This window comes from Carassius auratus, chromosome 17 (genome assembly GCF_003368295.1).
Source record: "Carassius auratus strain Wakin chromosome 17, ASM336829v1, whole genome shotgun sequence".
NCBI lineage: Eukaryota > Metazoa > Chordata > Actinopteri > Cypriniformes > Cyprinidae > Carassius > Carassius auratus.
The window spans coordinates 11,221,809-11,242,833 of NC_039259.1; the positions used below are offsets into that span (position 1 = coordinate 11,221,809).

At 35.0% G+C, this 21,025-nt stretch overlaps 1 protein-coding gene across 1 annotated transcript; it reads right to left on the bottom strand.

Moving 5' to 3' along the window:
* Positions 1 to 7: 7 nt before the first annotated feature.
* Positions 8 to 20,766, bottom strand: efr3ba (EFR3 homolog Ba (S. cerevisiae)). The gene is made up of 22 exons (XM_026285796.1): positions 20,407 to 20,766; positions 15,294 to 15,370; positions 14,356 to 14,483; positions 14,086 to 14,236; positions 11,802 to 11,923; positions 10,270 to 10,419; positions 9,694 to 9,819; positions 8,792 to 8,870; positions 8,438 to 8,573; positions 7,506 to 7,667; positions 7,196 to 7,307; positions 6,020 to 6,071; positions 5,691 to 5,863; positions 5,121 to 5,358; positions 4,875 to 5,003; positions 4,697 to 4,764; positions 4,229 to 4,356; positions 3,950 to 4,041; positions 3,825 to 3,873; positions 2,288 to 2,394; positions 2,118 to 2,167; positions 8 to 1,929 (listed from the first exon to the last, which is right to left on the bottom strand). The coding sequence occupies exons 1-22, from the start codon at positions 20,411 to 20,413 to the stop codon at positions 1,830 to 1,832; spliced, it is 2,436 nt and encodes an 811-aa protein (XP_026141581.1). The 5' UTR covers positions 20,414 to 20,766; the 3' UTR covers positions 8 to 1,829.
* Positions 20,767 to 21,025: the final 259 nt, after the last annotated feature.

Below are 21,025 nucleotides of genomic sequence, written 5' to 3' on the forward strand. Positions count from 1 at the left end.
GTCAGACTTTGAATTCATAAAAGTAGTCTTTAATTTATATTCTTATTATTCACACCACATATGTACATCACTTATTGATTTCATGTAGGCAAACATTCACAGAACACAGTTCTGAAGTCTCATGATCCTTTTACAGTGGCGGCACCTAAACACATAACAGGAACTAAGTTGACTTATTACGGTCCACAGTGTTGTGATGATTCCACGTAAATGTAAAAATGGGAAAAGCACAGACAGAACACCCAGTGCATGCAGCGGCTGACAAGGGAAGACTAAACTCTGATATTTCATACATGCAAAATCACCTCACATGTAAGCAGTGTAGAATATTCCAGCATAGCCATATAAACAGAGAAGATAATACCGATTTATTTTTATGCTTGCAAATAAATTCAAGGTATCCCCAAAGATAAAATACCAGAACATGTAAACGTCCATGTTTTTATGTGGAACCGGAACAATATGAGATGACAACAGATTACACACCATAAAAGATTAAATGTAAAGTATCATAAAGTATATTTTCCAGCATACACCACATTTACACAGTGAGCATTAAAGTGCTGCAGGACAACAATATCTTGATGTAAACCTGAAATTATTTACAAATGTAAGTAAAATAAAGGACTCGTCACTGTACAACTGTCAAATAAAACACAAATCATGGTGAAAAAAGGTTTTACCTTTTTAGGGTGAGGTTTTTACTTCTGTAGCTTTTACTTTTAATTCTGCAGGCAAAATGCCATTATCTCGACAGGAATCCATGAACGAGAATTTCCTGTGAGGTGGCATGAGTCGGCCAACAGGAAGCTGTTTGGTTTAAGAGAATATAGCAAACAGTTTCAATATGAATACATACATTCACATCAGAGCAAAAGATTTCCCCAAGCAGATTTCGCAAAATGAGTTCAAATTGGTTACGCAGATTCACAGAAATCTGCTTGGTTCGAAAGTGATTTCTGTGTGTACTGTGCTTTATACATTGTGACACCATTGCCAGTAAACAATGGACTTTTTTTGCCTGTGAAATTTAGCTAATTTCACCAATTATAACATTAAAGTTACGGAAAAAAAAAAAAAAAAAATTAAGCAATCAAACATTATGCAAATAAAAACCCTTCACATATGAAACTGCATCAGCAAGAGTATAATAAATAATGATAAAGGTCTGTAACACATTCGTTTCTTATAATATCATTAAGCCATCAGTTCTGACTAAGTTTCTGAACTAGAAACTTAGTATTTGCTTAGAGTAGAGTTTTTACTTTTCAATTCAATAATTATTGCTTTAAATACAACTGTTATTGCAGCATGTAGAGACGATTTAAACATGCAAACAATGCTTGTATTTAGCTAAACTGTCCATACCCACATGTTGAAAAAAAAAAAGGTTTTGGAAACACATTTGGGACATTCTAGGACAAATGTTCTTAACTTAAGATACAAAATTTAAGGCAGCTTTACTCTTTAGTTGTATAAGAAAACGAATTACAAGAGACTGCACACACTTACACAGTAACCTAACCATGAAAACCTCATTCTGCTCTCTACGCTCTTAGACAACATACGATCATTTGTCGATAAATTCTGTCCTTTCTCGTCTAGACTAAGTGCATATTTAACCAACATATGGCAAATTCTCTTGGTTTGTTTGTCTTTGTTGCCATAAATAGACTTCAGGATAAAGTACAGCCGTAATCCTTATCTAAGTTCTGATATTATACTAGAGAACGTAGTTTAGAAGAAACCTAGTTACACCTCAACATAAGAAGCAGTGATAAAAGTGTGATGAAAACAGCTGTATATGGTGACTAGGGCTCCGGGGTCTCTCAATATACACAGAGGTCTGGAAACTTCATTTCATAGACTGGTATGGAGTGGCTCCGGCCGTGACCATTCCCAACAGAGCCAGACGGACTCGGTGGAGGCCTGTCCAACAGAGAGAGAGAAAGAGAGATGGAACAAGTGTCAGTCACATGAGAGAGAGAATAGAACCTTTTTTTCCACTGTAGTGGTTTGCTAATATTTGTATTTTTATATGGTTGCTGCATTATATATTCATATTTACAGAAAATGTAATGTCATAGAACACAGTTTTATAGTTTTATATTATGTACCTGATTGTGATTTCGAAGACTTGGTTGAGTTTACTCTGCAACAGGGAAGCCTAGAGAGAAACAGTAAAGGTGGAGGGTTCATGCACAATGAAAAATAGAAAAGAACAGATGTAGGAGCTGAACAGAAGAGCTGTGCTTTTTGATGATAACATTAGAATGTGTATGCTCACCCTCGCCCCGCAGTGGGCTGCTATCTCCTCAAACGGGGCGGTCTGAAACCTCTCCACCACCAGCCTTCTGCGCTCTCTCTCCAGCTCCTCCACATTCACGCTGTCTCCTGAACAAACACAAATACAGAGGTGCTAACTGACTAAATGCAGCATAGAACATGTCTAAAATATTATCTCAAAACTGTTTTCATTCATGTTCAAATTTAGAGATATTACTAGTAACACATTTTTTTGTACTTTGAATTACCGAATAAGGATTATTTGAAATAATATTACATAAAAATCATTAATCAGAGTGACAGTTCTGTAGCAGTACTATAATATAATAATATAATATAAAATGACACTAATACTGTACCGTAACGTAAGTATGCTGTGTATATTAAATATATGCATGTACAGTATGTGTGTGTGTGTTATATATATATATGTATAGTACAGACCAAAAGTTTGGAAACATTACTATTTTTAATGTTTTTGAAAGAAGTTTCTTCTGCTCATCAAGCCTGCATTTATTTGATCAAAAATACAGAAAAAAAATGTAATATTGTGATTTTACTATTACAATTTAAAATGATTGTTTTTAAATGTATTATACTTTAAATTATCATTTTTCTATAATTATCATATATTTCTGTGATGCAAAGCTGAATTTTTAGGATCATTATCACACGATCCTTTAGAAATCATTCTAATATGATGATTCATTATCAAAGTTGGAAACAGTTCTGCTGCTTAATATTTTTTCAGAACATGTGATACTTTTTTAGGATACTTTGATAAAAAAAAAAAAAAAAGAAGAAGCTATGTTTTTAAAATATAAATATTTTGTAATAACAATATACACTACTGGTCAGTAATTTTTGGGTCTGTATTTTTTTTTCTTTCTTTTTTTAAATAAAATCAATACTTTTATTCAGCAAGGATGTGTTAAATTAAAAAAGAAAATATATTATTAGAATATATATTATTCGAATTTTTTTTATTTTGAATAAATGCAGTTCTTTTTAACCTTTTATTGATCAAATATATTAGACAGTAGAACTGTTTCCAACATATCAGAATATTATAATGATTTCTAAATGATCATGTGATAGACTGGATGTCACATGTGACACTGAAGGCTGGAGTAATGATGCTGAAAATTCAGCTTTGCATCACAGGAATAAATTATTTTTTAAAAGTATATTCAAATAGAAAACTATTATTTTAAGTTGTAATAATATTTCAGAATATTACAGTTTTTTCTGTATTTTTGATCAAATAAATGCAGGCTTGATGAGCAGAAGAAACATCTTTCAAAAACAAAAAATAGTAATGTTTCCACACAGTACACACAGTAAAATGAACTTTTATTTAGATTAAGTGATTTGACAGCGCTAGTAACAATGGAACTTTTAATCAATTTAATGTATCCTTGCTGAGGAAAAGTATTATTTACTTTTCTTTTTTTTTTTTTTTACTGACCCCAAACTTTTGAACAGTAGTGTATATACAATTTTAATGCAAGTAGACTTTCAAATTATGTAAGACTTACCAATGGCTTGTTTAAGAGTTTCAAACGTTATCTGCTCTGCTGTGGATCTCTGTAAAGACACTGAACGTAGGTTAAACACACACACACATATACACACTCGTGTGATGAAGATTAGGATGGTGTACCTGCTCTTTCTCTGGACTGTTTCTAGACTCCATCTCTAACTGCAGGGAAATGGTGTCTCCAATACTCTTCCTCTTAGACAGTCTGTCTTCATCTGCGTTAGTTACAATAATAATATGTTTTTAATGCACTGTGTTATGAAGAACTCATGAAAAAGCTCAGCTGTACTACAACATTTAAATGTGAAATGGCCTCACTTTATGTGTCTCATGAAAACACTGTATCAAGAAAGGCAAAAATATGACAGGACATCCTGTTTCAGCTCATGCTGAGGGTCAGACCTGTGATCTGTGGGATGTATGGAGTGGCCAGTCTCTCTGTGTTGTATCCACTGCCACCCAGCATCTCTGCTATCTTAGCCTGCAAAAACAGCACCTCTCCCTCCACCTTCTCCAGCTTCTCTGGGATCCTGAAAGAGAAAGAGGCTAAAGCTATTCTTTAGCTTTATATGGAGGCAGTAGAAACCAGTTCAAACAAGAGGTCTCTGACTGTTTTGTGGGTTTAATGACTTTAATAATCATTTGCTGAGCACATCACATCTGAAAATGGTCTTAAAGTGAACCCGAAAGACACTGAACTTCATAAAAACTGTACGGTATGTTCTCAACCCAGTAAATATATTTGTAAGAACTGAGAACTAAATGTTTCTGTAGGTTTATTAGTGTGAACTATGACATAAAAGCTGGGTCTCTCATAATGGTGAGAAGAGCATTATGATATTTTGAACAGTATAAAGAAGTGTTGCTTACTTTGAGCTCTCAACAAGAACATCCTCTGGCAGCAGGAAAGGGACAGATTTCTTTCTCGATGCAATCACCTGTGTGTAGAAACAGACTGATAGATAGGTCTATAGAAACAGTAAATAGAAATAGACATGTGGATTGATGGACAGACAGACAGACAGACAGACAGATAGATAGCTCTCACCTCGTGGACGTGTTGGCAGAAGGTGGGCACGGTGGTCAGCTGACTGATGAGGTTCAGGTACACGGCTGACAGAGCGTGGATGGCACAGCGGTTGTATGAAGGAAGAGCCTCTTCAGTCAAGGCCAGGTCCTGAGGAAGAGGACGCATCAGGGAAATGAAAAAAAGAAATACACACTTTATGACTTGTATGTAAGACACATACTTGAGCGTAATGTAAAGAGATGATGCTGAAGTAAAAGTAGACACCTGTAATGCCAAAGCCAGTCGGATCAGGTCCACCACCACCTCCTCATTGGCCAGCTCCACACAGATCAAGCCCAGCAGTGTATACAGAGACTCAAAGTGCCGCTGGACGCTGCTCTCCTCTTTGCAGGCCAGGTAAATGTGGCGGTACAGCCTCTGGCTGTGTTTCTTCATGAACAGGTTATCCTGCCTTGAGCACTTGTCTAATTTCAACTTCAGTACTGAGATATCTGAGATAATTCTGTTGAAAACAATAGAAAGATGTACTGTGATAAATCAAGGCTCAAGGACCTACTGTAGCAAAACACTTTGTGAAATTAAATAATATCCATATATAATAATATATGATAACAAAAATAGATTTTTAACCACTAACTAATCAAAAGCTAACATGGAATATATTAACTATCTTTAAGGGCAGTTTGGCCACATTTTAACACAACTTCATGCATTACAATGCAGAGGTAAATGTAAAATGTGACAGGTACACTGTAAAAAAATATGTAGACATATTTTTTTTTTACTAAATCGTAGATTGTAAAGTTTTCTTTCAAGAGTGTTAGCGGCCCCAACCTGACAGGGGAGAACTTGTGCCGGTTGTCATGGCGATCAATGATGCTGATGAGGATGTCAAGAAAAAGTAGACGGATCTCTGCGTCCTCCATCAGCGTGAAGGACAAGAGCGGGTCCAGGAATGAGGTGGGAAGTGCCGTCAAAATGTTTGTAGACTGGAATCCTGCTGTTACCTAAATGAGAAACGGGGAGACTGACGTTTCAAGGCACACGAGACCATCAGACAGTTTAGACTGCATCAGCAACTGTGGATCTCATGAAACAGCAGGGGGAGTAAATAGCCTCTGCACCTCCCAGCGGGAGATCATGACTGACACAAACCAGCTCACCTGCAGCAGAGACTTTAGCAGCATAATCTGGATCATCCTGCTGCCCTCAACCCTGAATTCAGAAACAGACACTTATTGACAAAATACAATATTCTTGCAATGCTAGCATTTATCTTATTAAAGGGGGGGTGAAATGCTATTTCATGCATACTGAGTTTTTTACACTGTTAAAGAGTTGGATTCCCATGCTAAACATGGACAAAGTTTCAAAAATTAAGTTGTACGTTTGAAGGAGTATTTCTGTTCCAAAAATACTCCTTCCGGTTTGTCACAAGTTTCGGAAAGTTTTTTTCGAGTATGGCTCTGTGTGACGTTAGATGGAGCGTAATTTCCTTATATGGGTCCTAAGTGAGCGCTCTTCTGCCGGAAGAGCGCGCGCTCCCATATAGCAGAGCACTGAGAGCACAACAGACATTCACCGATTAGAGCGAGAGCTATGTATTTTTACAGAGCATCAACGGAGTTGTGCAAGTGTTTGTGTTTGTTCCCTGCATTTCGAAAATGCTTGTTTTACAAACAAGGCCCAGTTTGACGACGGATTTGCGTATCGTTTATTTCTTAAGGATGATGCAATCCCAACGAAAAAGGGTCACGATCGTGTGTTGGAACCGCAGGCGGTGAGTAAAGCTACTTCAAATATCTCTGCCTCCTTGTTAGTGTGTCTGCCTCCCATCAGAGACCCGGGTTCGAGCCCCGCTCGGATCGAGTCGTTGCTGATGCTGCTCTTGTTAAATTTCAGCCTCTGATCTGATTCTGGATCATGAATAAATGGCTGAATCTGACTGTAAGCCATGGTTTGTTTTGGATGATGTTTTTTTTCCTCAAGGTAATGTCACTCCAAATGCTCTCAACGCAAAAGCCTACTTGCGCTCGTGATTCTTTAGCTCCGCCCACACGTCACGCCTCCAGTCGGTCGGGTTTTTCCGGGAAAAATCGGTACAGACAATTTTTCTCTTATGAATATAATAAAACTAAAGACTTTTTGGAGTTATGAAGGATGCAGTACTACTCTATAGGTACTCAAGATTAACAGGATATTGGGTGAAAACGAGCATTTCACCCCCCCCCCCCCCCCCTTTAAACGCTAGCGTTTAATTTGCATTTCATCTTGGGCCAGCAGAAATTACATCGTAAACATGTCTAATTGATAAAGTCTAGGTTGTAACCCTGTCTCACCCGGTGTTGGCCGACCCCAGAGCTGGATACATGCCTGGCACAGGAATTTTACCAATGATGAACAGCATGACTTCTGAGCGTTGGTAGGTGGGCAGTGTGTTTGCAAATGTGCCTGTGAACAAAGAAAGATAAGTAAGGAATCATGCACAGTATCTATCTAACCATATATCTATTTAAAAGACTGAGCAAAGCTATGTAGAAAATGATTTGTTTGAGCCAAGCCAATTATAGTTTAGCCACAGTCGTTTTATAAAAATACTTGACTGCCACGAATGTCAGATTTACTCACAAACATTCATTGTTCACCCACCAATAGTTTTGATGACAGCTTCTTGGAGTTGTCTCTCCTCGTGTACTTTAATGACCTTGGAGCCCAGGTTTGCAAAAGAGTCGTAGGATCCTGTGAGCTCGTAGTCCACACTGAGCCTGAGCTGCTTCAGTAGAGTATTAAACACTTCCAGTACTGTGGGTCCTGTGGAGAGGGACGGCACAGAGCCAGAACTAAATAAAGGAGGATAGTTCTGCCAAAAATTTAAATTAGGACTTAAATACTCTCCCTCATGTCATTTAAAACCTGTAAGACCTTCGTTCTTCTTTGGAACATGAATTATGATATTTTTTATGAAATCTGAGAGTTTTATGATCCTGCATAGAAAGCAACACAACTGAGACATTCAAGGCCTTCAGTGACATCAGTAGTCCCACCATAATCTTATGAAGCTACAAGAATAATTTTTGTGTCCCCACCCCAAAAGAAAATATTTTATTTAAACACTTCTTTTCTTCCGCGCCAACAAAAAGTATTCTCATAGCTTCATGAAATTACAGTTAAACCGCTGAAGTCGCATGGACTGTTTTAACAAAGTCCTTACTACCTTTCTGTGTCTTAAACTTGTCAGTTTTGTTGCTGTTTATGCAGGGTCAGAAAACTCTCACAATTCAACAAAAATATCTTGTTCCAAAGATCTTGATGACATGAGGGTGAGCAATTAATGACAAAATTATCATTTTTGGGTAAAATATGCCTTTAAGGAACATTGTCGATGTGTCTGATTTCTACTGTATAGAACATATGACCACTTGAGACATATGAAATAAGCAGTGTGTATATCACTTTTTATCTGAACGAAAAAAGTAATGAACAAATATGGACAAAGTGTTTTCAGAAATAAATCCTTTGAAATGCTCGTCTTATGAGATGGTTTTAGTGCTCCCTCTGGTGGTCTAAAGGTGGTCTGTTACCTATGGATCCACTGGCCTCTATGACAGCTGCCTCTGAGATCACCTCCACTATCCCAGCACGCACTCGGGCTGAATTCTTACTGTTGGCATCCAAATGGCCCAACAGCTGCTGAATCACCAGATGTGAATGTTGGGACTGTCAACAGAACCGTACATGAGTTAATATCACAGTAACACACTACTGTCCTGAGACTTTCAAAGCTGCAATATTTTAAAGATATTTCAAGATGTCCCCAGACAATACATAATTATTTACTGGCAAACGGCCATTATCTACAGTGCAAGTGTGCCTTGCATTGTATTTTGTGTCAGACACTTTTACAATCAAATTTCAGCACAGTTGTTTGGACCTACCTGTATAGAGTACATAATGATTTTGAAACAGCGCACTGCAAATGTTTTGCTCTCCCAGAGTGAATGGTTATCAAGATGCCTGGAAATATACATGTGAATTAATGATTAGCTTCAGCAAACAGAACTAGAGCAGCAAACAGCAGACAAAAAATAAATAAAAAAATACACTGGCAGAACAGATACTACAGTTACACTTACTTTTACTGTGAAGTATGTTTTAGGCTAACAATGAGGACAATTTGTTTAATTTATATTACATTTATATTAATTTAAAATTATATTGATTTTTATATTATATAAGTATTACTCCAAATAAAGTTACATTATAGCGTTTACATCTGTAAGTCTCAAATTATTTGTTAGTAAATATGTTAACAGATTTTAATAATAGTATGAAATCATACAATTTTAAATATATTCCTTTTTTTCTTCATTTCTACTGGGGTATAACATAAACCCTCATCCTGACATTCTACAATGACATCAATTAATTTATATGTATGAATGGAAACCTCTGCTGAGGTCAGGTATTAATAATTGATCCACGCATCCATGTCATTATTCCATTTTGCACCCTACACATGTTGAAGTTGGTAAGATAAAAAAGTAATATAGTGAAATATTATAACACCTTTTTTATTTCTTTAAAAATCTTACTGACTCTTTCAGTGGTAGTGTATGTGCATTGTTTTGCATGAATTATAAGTAGTCACCACAATCTTGATTCATATTATTGTCAAATGCATGTCCCTTATTCATTAAAATTAAATAAATAATAAAAAAAGTTAAATGTTAAAATATACATCTCGTATAACTACTTTTATAAAATGAACTAAAAAGAAAATAAATGTGTTTCTGTGCTGCCCTCTTGTGGTGGATCGTGGTAGTGCATAAACACTCACATGAGCACAGGCTTCACAGCGTTCTTGATGTTGTCGTAGGCCGCTCGTCCTAGCAGCTCTCGAAAGCATCTCTCTGTCAGTTCCACCGGACTCTCCTTCTCCTTCTCTGTCTCTGGAGAAGGAGACCTATCAATAAGAATCAAAAACAGAAAACAAACATAAACCACGGCTGATCAATAGGCCGGTTGTTGTTGGCAGTACTGTTACTTGTGGTCAGTTATTTCATTTATTACAGTAGATGTGAAGAGTTTTATGGTTCTGAGTTCACTACACTGAGTCTGCCTCTGCCCCTCAGGGCTTTGGGTTTATTAGGTTTACAGGCAGTACAGCAGCTTCTAGAATAAATGACTTTCTTATTACACTTGAGAGTCTGACACCTCAGTTGTAGTGAGTCTACTGTTATATCACACAGTTTTCATTAGCATTCGATTAGGAGTTCATTAGCTTAATCACACAGACTGGCAAAAGGCTATTAGCAAGACACTGTTTCTCTGAAGGAAAATTCACATTTCCATTAGACTAAAAGTGTCTGTGTCTCTTCATGTGTGTATGCGAGCGTGTAAGTGTGTTTCAGACCTCTCTATGGCTTCTTCCTGTTGGAGGTTGAACAAGAGAGATGGCACGATTTTGTCCATGTGTTGAGGGTCCCAAATATTTGCCTGCAGTTCATCATTGACAGTTTTCCTCACGACCCCCTGAAGACCCCTGATTCCTGCCATACGAATCCTTACACACACACACACACAACCCAAACAGACATTTATAAGACATGTGGATTTATATATATATATATATATATATATATATATATATATATATATATATATATATATATATATATATATATATATATATATATATATTGCAATGTTTATTAATGTGCACTACATGGAGCAGTTCACCCCCTGATGTATGGATTATTAAATCCAAAAGGGAAAAAAAAATGTTTCCTTTTAGAGCAAAAGCGGAATATATCTTTTCTAATCTTGTTCTACTTAATCCCTAAGCAGAAAATATTAAATTGTATCAGTATCTGAGGCAAAATCTCACCCACACACTCTCATGCAGACACGTGCACATACTCGTGCATATCCTTTTTGAATATTTCTATTGCTCTATTTCTTCAAAGCCTTAATGTTCATAGTAAGTCATAATTATGGATAATACAGTTTAATTATGAACATTATTATATGCAACATTATTATTATTCGTAATATAAATTGGACTTTTATCTATTATAATATATTTAATTTCAAGTTAATGTTGCAGATATGTTGTCTTAAAAAACACCATGACGTTTCACGATAACGGTCACTTAAAAATATAAATACACGTTTAACAAAATCTATTAAACTAAAAGCGATGCATAATTGTCAGTAAAGCATAAATGAAATGATTAAGAACCAGTTAAGATATTGTCACTAAAAAAAATCATGACATGATTTATTATTATCTATAGCATCTTATTTTACCATATTTTCAAAATGCATTTAACATGTTTATAATTGCCATAAATCTGTTCATTTTAAAAACAGTTACATTTATTAAGTTTGAAAAGTGTTCATGTTTTAACATGGCTAGCAGTGGAGAAAGTAATATTAAATTAGTTAAAATTAGATTAAAAGGATGTTTTAATGATAAATATAAACCTTATTCCTTTATCAATACTATTACAGAAATTAAACAGAAAACCTGTTCATTTGCTTTATGTAGAACTGAGATTATCTAGTAAATCTTTAGCATGGGGACCAATTCTCACTATTAATTAGCTGCTTATTTGCATGCCTATAACATATTGGCTGTTTATTAGTACTTATAAAGCACATATTAATGCCTTATTCTGCATGACCATATCCTACCCCTTACCTAAACCTAATAACTACCTTACAAACTATTAATAATAATAAGCAGTAATAAGGAGTTTATTGAGGAAAAAGTGGTAGTCAACTGTTAGTTAATAGCGAGAACTGAACTTTAATATAAAGTGTGACTTATTAATGCTTAAAACTGTATAATACAAAAAACAAGGAGGAACTATATGTTCAGCATTCATAATTTTAGGATGTTAAAATCTCCCTCTGTTTGAAATACGAGAAAGAGGTGCTCACTTTGTGCGAATATCAGGATCCTCATAGCTGGAATGGCACATCTCACTGAAGCGTGACACAAAGAAATCGTAGCTACGATGGTATGATGCCGTGTCCTCCTCTATGTTCGCAAACTTCACAAACTTAAAGAGAAAGAGCAGAAAAGTAGAGATAGTTTGATTACACTTGATATTAGGTGGCCTTAAGTACTGTGTACTAACAGAACAAGATCATGGATTTCTTGGAAAACTACATGTTGTTCTGAAACACTCCTACAATGAGTTTCAGGAGTCGAGGTATGGTTAGCTAAGGCTTGGGTTACAGTTGGGTGTTTAACTGTTATTACAATGCACCAACATGTCTGTACATAATATCTTTGTTTGTTTGTTTTGCATTGTATCACATCCTCTATGGACTAAATAAAGTGATTTTATAGGAGCTAATCGTGGACAGGTTGTGTGACATGGCTTTGTCTTCACAAACCATGAAAATAATTACTGAAAATATGACACTGCTTCATTAAACAAATGTAGTCCTTAAGCAAAAGCAGTTGAGAACCGCTGCTGTAAGGTATCCTGATCTGTACTTATGCAGTTAATGCACATTACAGTACAACAGATTAGGATCTTCCTGATTAGGATATCTGAAGATTTGAGATTAGCAGCGGTTATCCAGTGTGCTACTACTGACCACACTAAAGTAGCACACCAACACAAAACCTACAGAGTACCGCCAACCCCGATGAAAACTAAAACATTCGCACAGCTTTCAACATTTGTGGGCACCACGCTGTAAGCCCTGCCCCATCTGGCCTCTATCTCTGAAAGTAATCTCTTTTTAATCTTTAAGCCTTTATATTTCAGAAGCATCAGATGTGAGCCGTGTTGAAGTTGAGAGCTCTCTATATTGCCATAAGCATGCGAGTTGGGCCAGGCAGTGGAAAGCTTTCAGGGACTGTGTTGAGGTTTCACATTACTGTACAGAAGATAAATTCATTTTTGTTTTGAAAGCTTGTCAAGTCAAATGAAATAACATTATACAGAATGAAGATGGCCTGTATAATTCAGGTAAATTGGAAGTGCAATATGTAAATACAGAACTAATAAAAAAGTACAATACATATGAAAAGGTTTAGATCAGATTTTAAACATACAATACGTGTTTAGAAAAAAAAAAAAACAGCAAAAAATAATGTAATTCTAGTATTAAATACTATTGTATTATTGATAAAGTAAAAAAAAGTGTAGCTGTAGCCTAATCTTCTTAAGTAATAAATTAATATACATTTTATATAAATATATACTTTTTTTATTACAGTTTTAAATAGTTTTTTTTATTTATTTAATGATTACCTCGATGGTCAGATTAGATTTAAGATTACTTTTGTGGTTTAATTTATAATCTATACTTATAAGTGCTGTCAAACGATTAATCACGATTAATTGCATCCAAAATAAAAGTTTTTGTTTAAATTATTTAAATAAATATTAAATTATATTATATTAAAATAATTGTTGCTATTTTGATCTTTCTATATACTGTGTATGTACTGTAGTAGCGCTGTCCAACGATTAATCGCATCCAAAATAAAAGTTTTTGTTTACATAATATATGTGTGTACTGGGGATATACGTATACAGTATATAGAAAGTTCAAAATAGCAATATTTATCTTAAATAGAAATCTTTTGAAACATCACTTTTGTACAATTTAATGCATCCTTGCTGAGGATATATTTTATTTTAAGACTAGACGAAGACTGAAAAGTCTGCTTTGTCATCACAGGAATAAATTACATAAAAAAAGTGAAATAATATAAAAAAAATGTTTTAATTAATTACACGCTTATATATATATATATATATATATATATATATATATATATATATATAACAAATATATATATATATAATATATAAGATATATCTGAACAAGAGTGAAAGCAGCACTACAGTATATTTAGGAGATGTGACACTGTGGGGATTTGATTGGAAAGGAGGGCTTTATATTTAATATAGTTTGGATGTGCTTGATTGAGGTGAAGACAAAATGTTTCAGCTTTGCTCTCTGTGTAATCAAGCAGACTGAGCTTTTGAAACTTCTCAGTTTTGGTCTGATCCTCCGAGATCACTGCAAGACTGACACCTGAACCCATGGTGTTGATGCAGCAATGTACTGCAGTACATGTACTCAAGCTAGATTTATCAAGTGATCATTTCCACATGTCGTTTTTAAATCTGTAACTACATCAATAAGGGCTGTAAGTGAATTTCACTGGAGAGTAAAGGCAGTAAATTTTACTCACTGAGTTAGTGCCCAGAATCTGTAAATTGGGTTTGTCTGCTTCCAGCAGCTTGCGCACCATAGTAAGGAAACTTTCCACAAAAAGGTTTATACTCTGACAGTGACAGGCCATCAGCAGCTGGTCCAATGCCTCCATCGCAATACAAACATACCTGTGAGACATACACAAACATGACACTGCCCAGTGATGATAACAGATTATTATAGCAGGTATAAATCACAGAGCCAGACAGAAACTATCACTGCATTTTCTTCCACTTTTTGTTTATACCCATATCTATGCCGGGCAACGTCTCTGGACAGTCTCTCTGACAGGTAGGCACCGATACGGTCTAGTTTCTCCGGAGCAGACAAGGCGTAAAAAGTAAGCTTCTCCATGTTAGCTTTCACCAAACCGTCCTTTACACAAAAACACAAGACAGGCAGACAGAGAGCAAGAGAACATTGAAAAGAGGCCTATTAGAGAACATAAGAATTAGAAGAGAATTTGAGACATAAGAAGAAAAATTAACCATAAAATCCTAATACATTATTCAGAAGACAGAGAGATTTAACAATTTCCATTTTTGTGCTCCAACCTCACGTTCTTTATAAAATTAGGCTTTTATTTGTAACCTGTTATATAGTTTGCATTAAATTATCAGTGCATTTTTTCATTTTACTCTTTTAAATTATTTTATAGTATTACCATATACATCACCTGTCTTTTTTTCCCCCCAATATTACAACATTTGATAAACATTGTTAGTGCAATTTAAACTTTTCTATTAAACATCATTCCAAAACGGTGAAAAGGAAATATATTAAAGTTAAATTCATACGTTTAAGTAAATAATTTTTTTAAGCACATTTCACAAGATAATAAATTCAGTTTGTTTTTTGTTTTTTTAGATTACTAAGGAAGCTAAAATGGAAAATATGTGAGTTGTAAGAAATTAACCACAAAAAAACACACTTTTTAAAATACCTTTTGTAAATTCTTTTTATTTTCTCTCATATTTCCGAATCCTAGCATGAAAACCCCTGAAACAGACAACTTGTCTGTTAAATCAGGCAGACAGGTGAGCATGAGTGGCTCTAAAACTAATGAACGTCACCACTGAAAGCCCATGTCTACATCACTGCATTGATCACGTAGGACTGAGAGCCACTAGAAACCTAGTGAAGCATCCCTTTCTCTGGCTCAGCTTTTATTTCATCTGACCTTACCTCAGGGTCCTCAGGAAAGATGTTATCCACCAGCCTCTTATAACGGGGTCTCAGGGCCCCACAGCATCCACAAACACCTGACACAATGGGAGACAGTCAGTTAGAAATAATAGATGCGAAGTCAAAGGAAGTTCAGAAGGTTATCTCTCCAGACTGCTATGTTTTACTCATCTCCGGGATGTAGGGCAGTATTGATTAAGAGTCGTTGTAATTATACTCAATGTGAGGTTTATTTATTGCATCGACACATTAAATGAATTAGACCTGTGTTCTGTAATCTAGTAAGTGGAATCAGAGGAAAGACATTAATCTGTATTTAGGAAACGTCTGCAGCTTGGTGTGCCAGTTAAATGGATTTGAAAAGAATCTGTTGAAAGCATTTAGAATTGTTTTGGCTTTAAACCGGCACTTGAAAGCCCATAAAAGGCTTATACAGACATATAAAGGGACACACTGTAAAAAAAAAAAAAAAAAAGGTAAAAAGTATCATTCATCAATTGTCAATAATTTGATGCAAAATTATTTCAGGACAATAATAATATTTGAATTTTAAAATAAGATTGAATATGTAACATTAGTTACTGTTTTCTGTAATATGAACTATCAATGAACAACATTATTTCCAGCATTTATTAATATAGTTTAATCAGTGGTATTTTATAATTATTTTTATTACTATTATAATATTTATTAATGTTTTAAATTGGTTTTTATTTTTCTGTTAACATTTAAATACAATTTGAAGTTTTATACAGTTCGTGTTCTTTTTTTTATGTGTTATTAATTCTATCTCGTTTTCATTTATTTATTTTTTCATTTTAGGACTAAAACATATTTATTTTATTTAATTACCAATGTAACATTTTTACGTTTTTCATCTGATATTTACATTTTATTTCAATGACTGAAAATTATTTTAATAGTTTTAGTTAATAATAGCAACACTGAGATAACCTTGACTATAGCAGTGTAGCAATATACTCCAATATACCCCATCTATCCATTCTAAACTTTTTTTTTTCATATAATTATATTTTAATGAGTTCATATCAACTGAAAGAGACTACATGGAATATGTATATATGTTATTGCATGTGAATATGTAATATACAGTCATTTGTCATATGTGTTTGTCATACTGCAGTGCTATTTAAGCATCCTGCGGGAAAGTTAAATATGATTAAAATTGTTGAGACTGACCAGTCACTGCATCTAAAGTACACTTTACCTTATACAATCATAACATAAAGTACTGATGCTGTTGCTTGTCATCTACCCAATTAAAACTCCACAAGCATGGTTTTTCAGACACACACAAACCCCCATCTGGGTGGATGAGTCAGAAGCAGCACCTTGGCAGGACCCCTGGGGAGGACAAGGCTGTTTACACCACTACCATAGTGAAAGAGCTTCGTCATGGAGGAAAGTAAACAAAGCAGAGCAGGTGGAGCGATCAGACAGCAGCGCTCAGCCACCCACACAAAACTGACAAAGGCAACAAATATTAAGGATCATATCATACACGACTAACATCATATGACCAATACGAGCAACATAGTGTGTATAGAACGATATGATAGAGCAGACAGATGTTAAACTACCTATCTTATATCTATCAGTAAGAGCATCAGCCTACAAAACTCACTCGACTTAGTTTTTCAAATGCAACACTAGGTAGACGTAGGTTTATTGACTCAAGCCTGCTGTCCGACTATTGTCAATCTTCCATTTACTGAGATCGTGATTGGCAATTCTGCAGTGATTGGATGGACGGGAGAAGAGCTGGAGTGTGAGTCACACACTGGCGCACCTGCTAGTGTTCTGACACTTCAGCGTGACACCTCTACACCTAAAGCAGCTGAAGCAGAAGCAAAAGAAAAAACCCTGACAGTCGACACTGAATATTTCCACCCACACACTCAAGACTGCAGTAGATTCTCTAATGCTCTCGCCGTTTCTCACTCCCAGAGTGATTCTGCAGTCAAAAAAGTGGGCCATTAATGACTGCAATGTGCAATAACTTAAAAATGCACAACCACAGACTGTTGTGCATTATAATTGACGTGGTTTTACTGCTCAGTTGTTGGTTTAGAAAAATACTTTCAAAACAACATATTAAATAGGTTTTGACTGATAGCCATGCCTTGCAAATAAACAAATGTAAATAAAATACAAAAATACACACACACATATATATAATTCATGTGATATTACAGAAGACATAATTGTTAATGAACTAAAACCAAGACAATTGTTTACAATTACAAAAAGTAACATACTTAAAAAAAGCTTTTATTTTCACTGAATTAAGCCAAAATGAATTAGTCAAACAGATTTATTCATTTTATTAATTAATTTATAATAGTAATAAAAAAAAAATGTTTTGTTTTTCATTTATTAATTATTTATATTTTATTTCATTCATTAATAATGTAAATTGAATAAACTAGTAAAATATCAGTGCATTAAAACAAGATATATAATAATGATATAATAATAATAATAATAATAATAATAATTAATATTATTATTAAATGATCGTTACATTTTTTTTACCATTCTCAGTCCAGCTCAGTCTCCAAAGAGTTTATCCTAATAAAAAATATAATGTATAAAATATTTAGATATTTTGAAGCATCCGCCACATTTATGAATATACTGTCAGTGAATCATCATGCAATGTTAAGACAATTACAGGAGACAAAAGAATAAAGAACAAACATTTACTGTAAGTTTTCAAAAGACAAACAAGTGATTTGCAAGAAATCAAAATCATCTGTCCATTTGTGCTCCCAGAATGGAAGGTCTTGATGAGCATCCCTTCAACACAGCAAGAAGTAAATATTAAGTCCAAGCTCCATACAAGATGAGCATCCCTTCAACATAATCATAAGTAAAGCAAGAGGTAAATATTAAGATCATTAATCCAAGCTCCAAACACAAGCTTCAGGGACTGCTTTACTAGCACTGTATTAGCTACATTTATAAAACGCAAGTGCTATGGCATTCTGTTTCTCAGACAGGGTGGTAAATATAACCTTCACAGTTCCCCATGGTTTACAACCCTCATAACTCTCTGATGGCTGTGTACTCACCTCTATCATTCACCTGGCACAATCTACTAACACTGGCCAAAATACTGTTACTGCTTTTAGCTTTAGTATTTTAACTCACTTTATCAGAATGCTACATTTGATGACAGTGTTAATAAATAAATGTGTAATGTTATGCTCAAAAAGCACAAACTATATAATTTATGTCAGGAGTGTAGCATCATCACTAGGGAAGTAAGTACATACTTTGTTGCCAAGAACAACTCTATACACACATCTGCAATCTGCATACGCTGCAAAACATAGGCTATAGCTGGCACAGTGACAAAGATTATGTCATAATAAAGAACTAATTGTGCTCAGATGTACTACTAGGGCTTATATGATATCCTCCAAGCTGGCAGGGATACTAGAAGACATCCAGCTTTAATAGGGCTTTGTTAAGAAATTACATAACACCCAACTCACCATGCATGTGAATGCATATCCATGTTATGGTGGCTACAGTATGGGAAATCAATCTTTCCGAAACACAAAACTCAGTCTCCGGTTACTGTTTCTCTCGTCATGTCGCGGTCACTCTAAATACAGTTCTCCTGAATTGTTGGAGCATCATGAGATGACAGCTATATTTAAGTGAATTGTCACAGGGAAAATAACTGAACTACAGAGAGGGAACTTCATTCTAGGCCGTATAATGTACCCTATTCATTTACTTCTTTAACTTCTTTTACTTCCATGAGCATCTAGTTAATCTAAAAATATTATTTGCATATGGGCTCTGTATGAGAATGAGTTCTTAGTTAAAATGTTTCAGTAATGCTATTAAAACATTACACATTATGCCTCAAAACAGTGTGCAGTAGAGGCCAAAATGTAAATCTAAATAACACACAGTGAGGTCCAAATCTCTGAAAAAGTATTGAAAATCGAGGATTCAAAATATAATTTACTGGTTATAATTTGAATATATCTGTAATGGCAGAGCTGAATTTTCAGTATCATTACTCAAGTCTTCAGTGTCACATGATCATTTAGAAATCATTCTAATATACTGATTTGGTATTTAAGAAATATTTTTCATTATGATCAACTTATATCAATTATAACTTAATGCCGTTGTGGAAACCATGATATATATATATATATTTTTTTTTTTTTTTCAGGATTCTTTAATAAACAGAAAGCTGAAAATTTAATTGAAAATTGTGAGCAATTTAATACATCCTTTTTGAATGAAAGTGTTTAAATTCCTTAATTTAAAAAAATTATAATAATCTTACTCCCCCTAAATTTTTGGATTGGTAACATATGGTATTCTAGGCCACAAATCCATATTTGTAACACTGACCATGTGAAATGATTTTTAAATATATATTTTTTAGTCAATTCAATTAGTTTTGTTATACTAGTCAACCATAAAAAATATTCACATGATATGTCATTGCTGATTAACTAATCTTTGTACTCTTTAAATAAAAAAGGCATAGCTTGACATAAAAGGCATAGCATACATAACTGACTTGGTCCATCCGTCTCTCTGAAAGCTGATTTACCTGACATGAACGGAAAAATTTGAGTGAAATAGTCAATCTGTTAAAAATATAATCGATCTGGTTTTGAAGCGTAAAAGCCAGTCGCACATCTCTAAGGCATCTACGCTGTGATATATCAAAGTCGCAGTCGCATACATGCTGGTCAGAGAAAATAATATGAATACAGCAGGAAATATAATATGTGTACATGAAAATGCACAGATAGTGTAAATAACTGAACGTTGCAGTAGATCTGTGTGTTTTAGTAGTGCGTGTTTGAATATTTGGTGCAAAGCAGTGTGGATGAACCTAAGTCAGTGATGCCTGAAATGAAAGATGAAATTAAACATGCACAATAAATAGAGCAGAGCTGCAATACTGCATGCAATCTGTTGCTTCAGCATCATTCTGCTGTCACAGCCATAATCTCCTGTGATGCACATGAATCTTTCCTTCCTATAACACAGGCAGGGAATTACCATCTACTGTATACACATAATCATGCACTCACACAATCGCCCTTACCGTACATTGATGGAAAACCTGATGAAATTCTGTGCTCTTTGCCTGAAGCCTCTTTCTCTATCACATAGCCAGGGAGAGAGGGAGAGAGAGAAACACACACGCTCACGGACACTCAGTCACACATGCACGCTCTCATACGGCGCATGTGACTAGGCTCAAATGACCTTGGATTTTCCAAACAGCACCGCACAGCTTTCCCTCTATCAGGAACAATGCTGTTTTAAAACACAGTTCTGCACACACGCACACGAATACACACTCACACACACTCCTGCGCACATACAGCCCCTCCTCAGTAAAGATGAACACATTCACACACCTCCTGACCATTCAACAATGAGAGAGGCAGAGGGGGAGGGAGATGAGGAGGGCGTTAGAGCGATGGAGAGGGTGCAGACACAGGATGAGAGAGGGAAGGAATTAATTGGTGCAGCCATGTGTCAATCAACTAGAACCCCGCCTCCAGTTGCCCATCCTCTCTAGTAATATTTGATTTTTTCTCCTGTTATTTTTGCTGTCATGTTTCCATAATGAATAAAACATGCGTGATATCTTTTAACTGCTATAAAAAGAGTCTAATAAAAGACTGATTTTGTTTAGAGACTTTAATATTAGATTT

What these genes read in the sequence shown, in the direction of transcription:
- efr3ba (XM_026285796.1), bottom strand. An exon ending in AGAGGCCAGTGGATCCATAG is followed by an intron (nt 7,668 to 8,437) that starts GTAACAGACCAC and finishes CCCTCTCCACAG; the next exon opens with GACCCACAGTACTGGAAGTG. An exon ending in CACAAGTTCTCCCCTGTCAG is followed by an intron (nt 5,359 to 5,690) that starts GTTGGGGCCGCT and finishes TGTTTTCAACAG; the next exon opens with AATTATCTCAGATATCTCAG.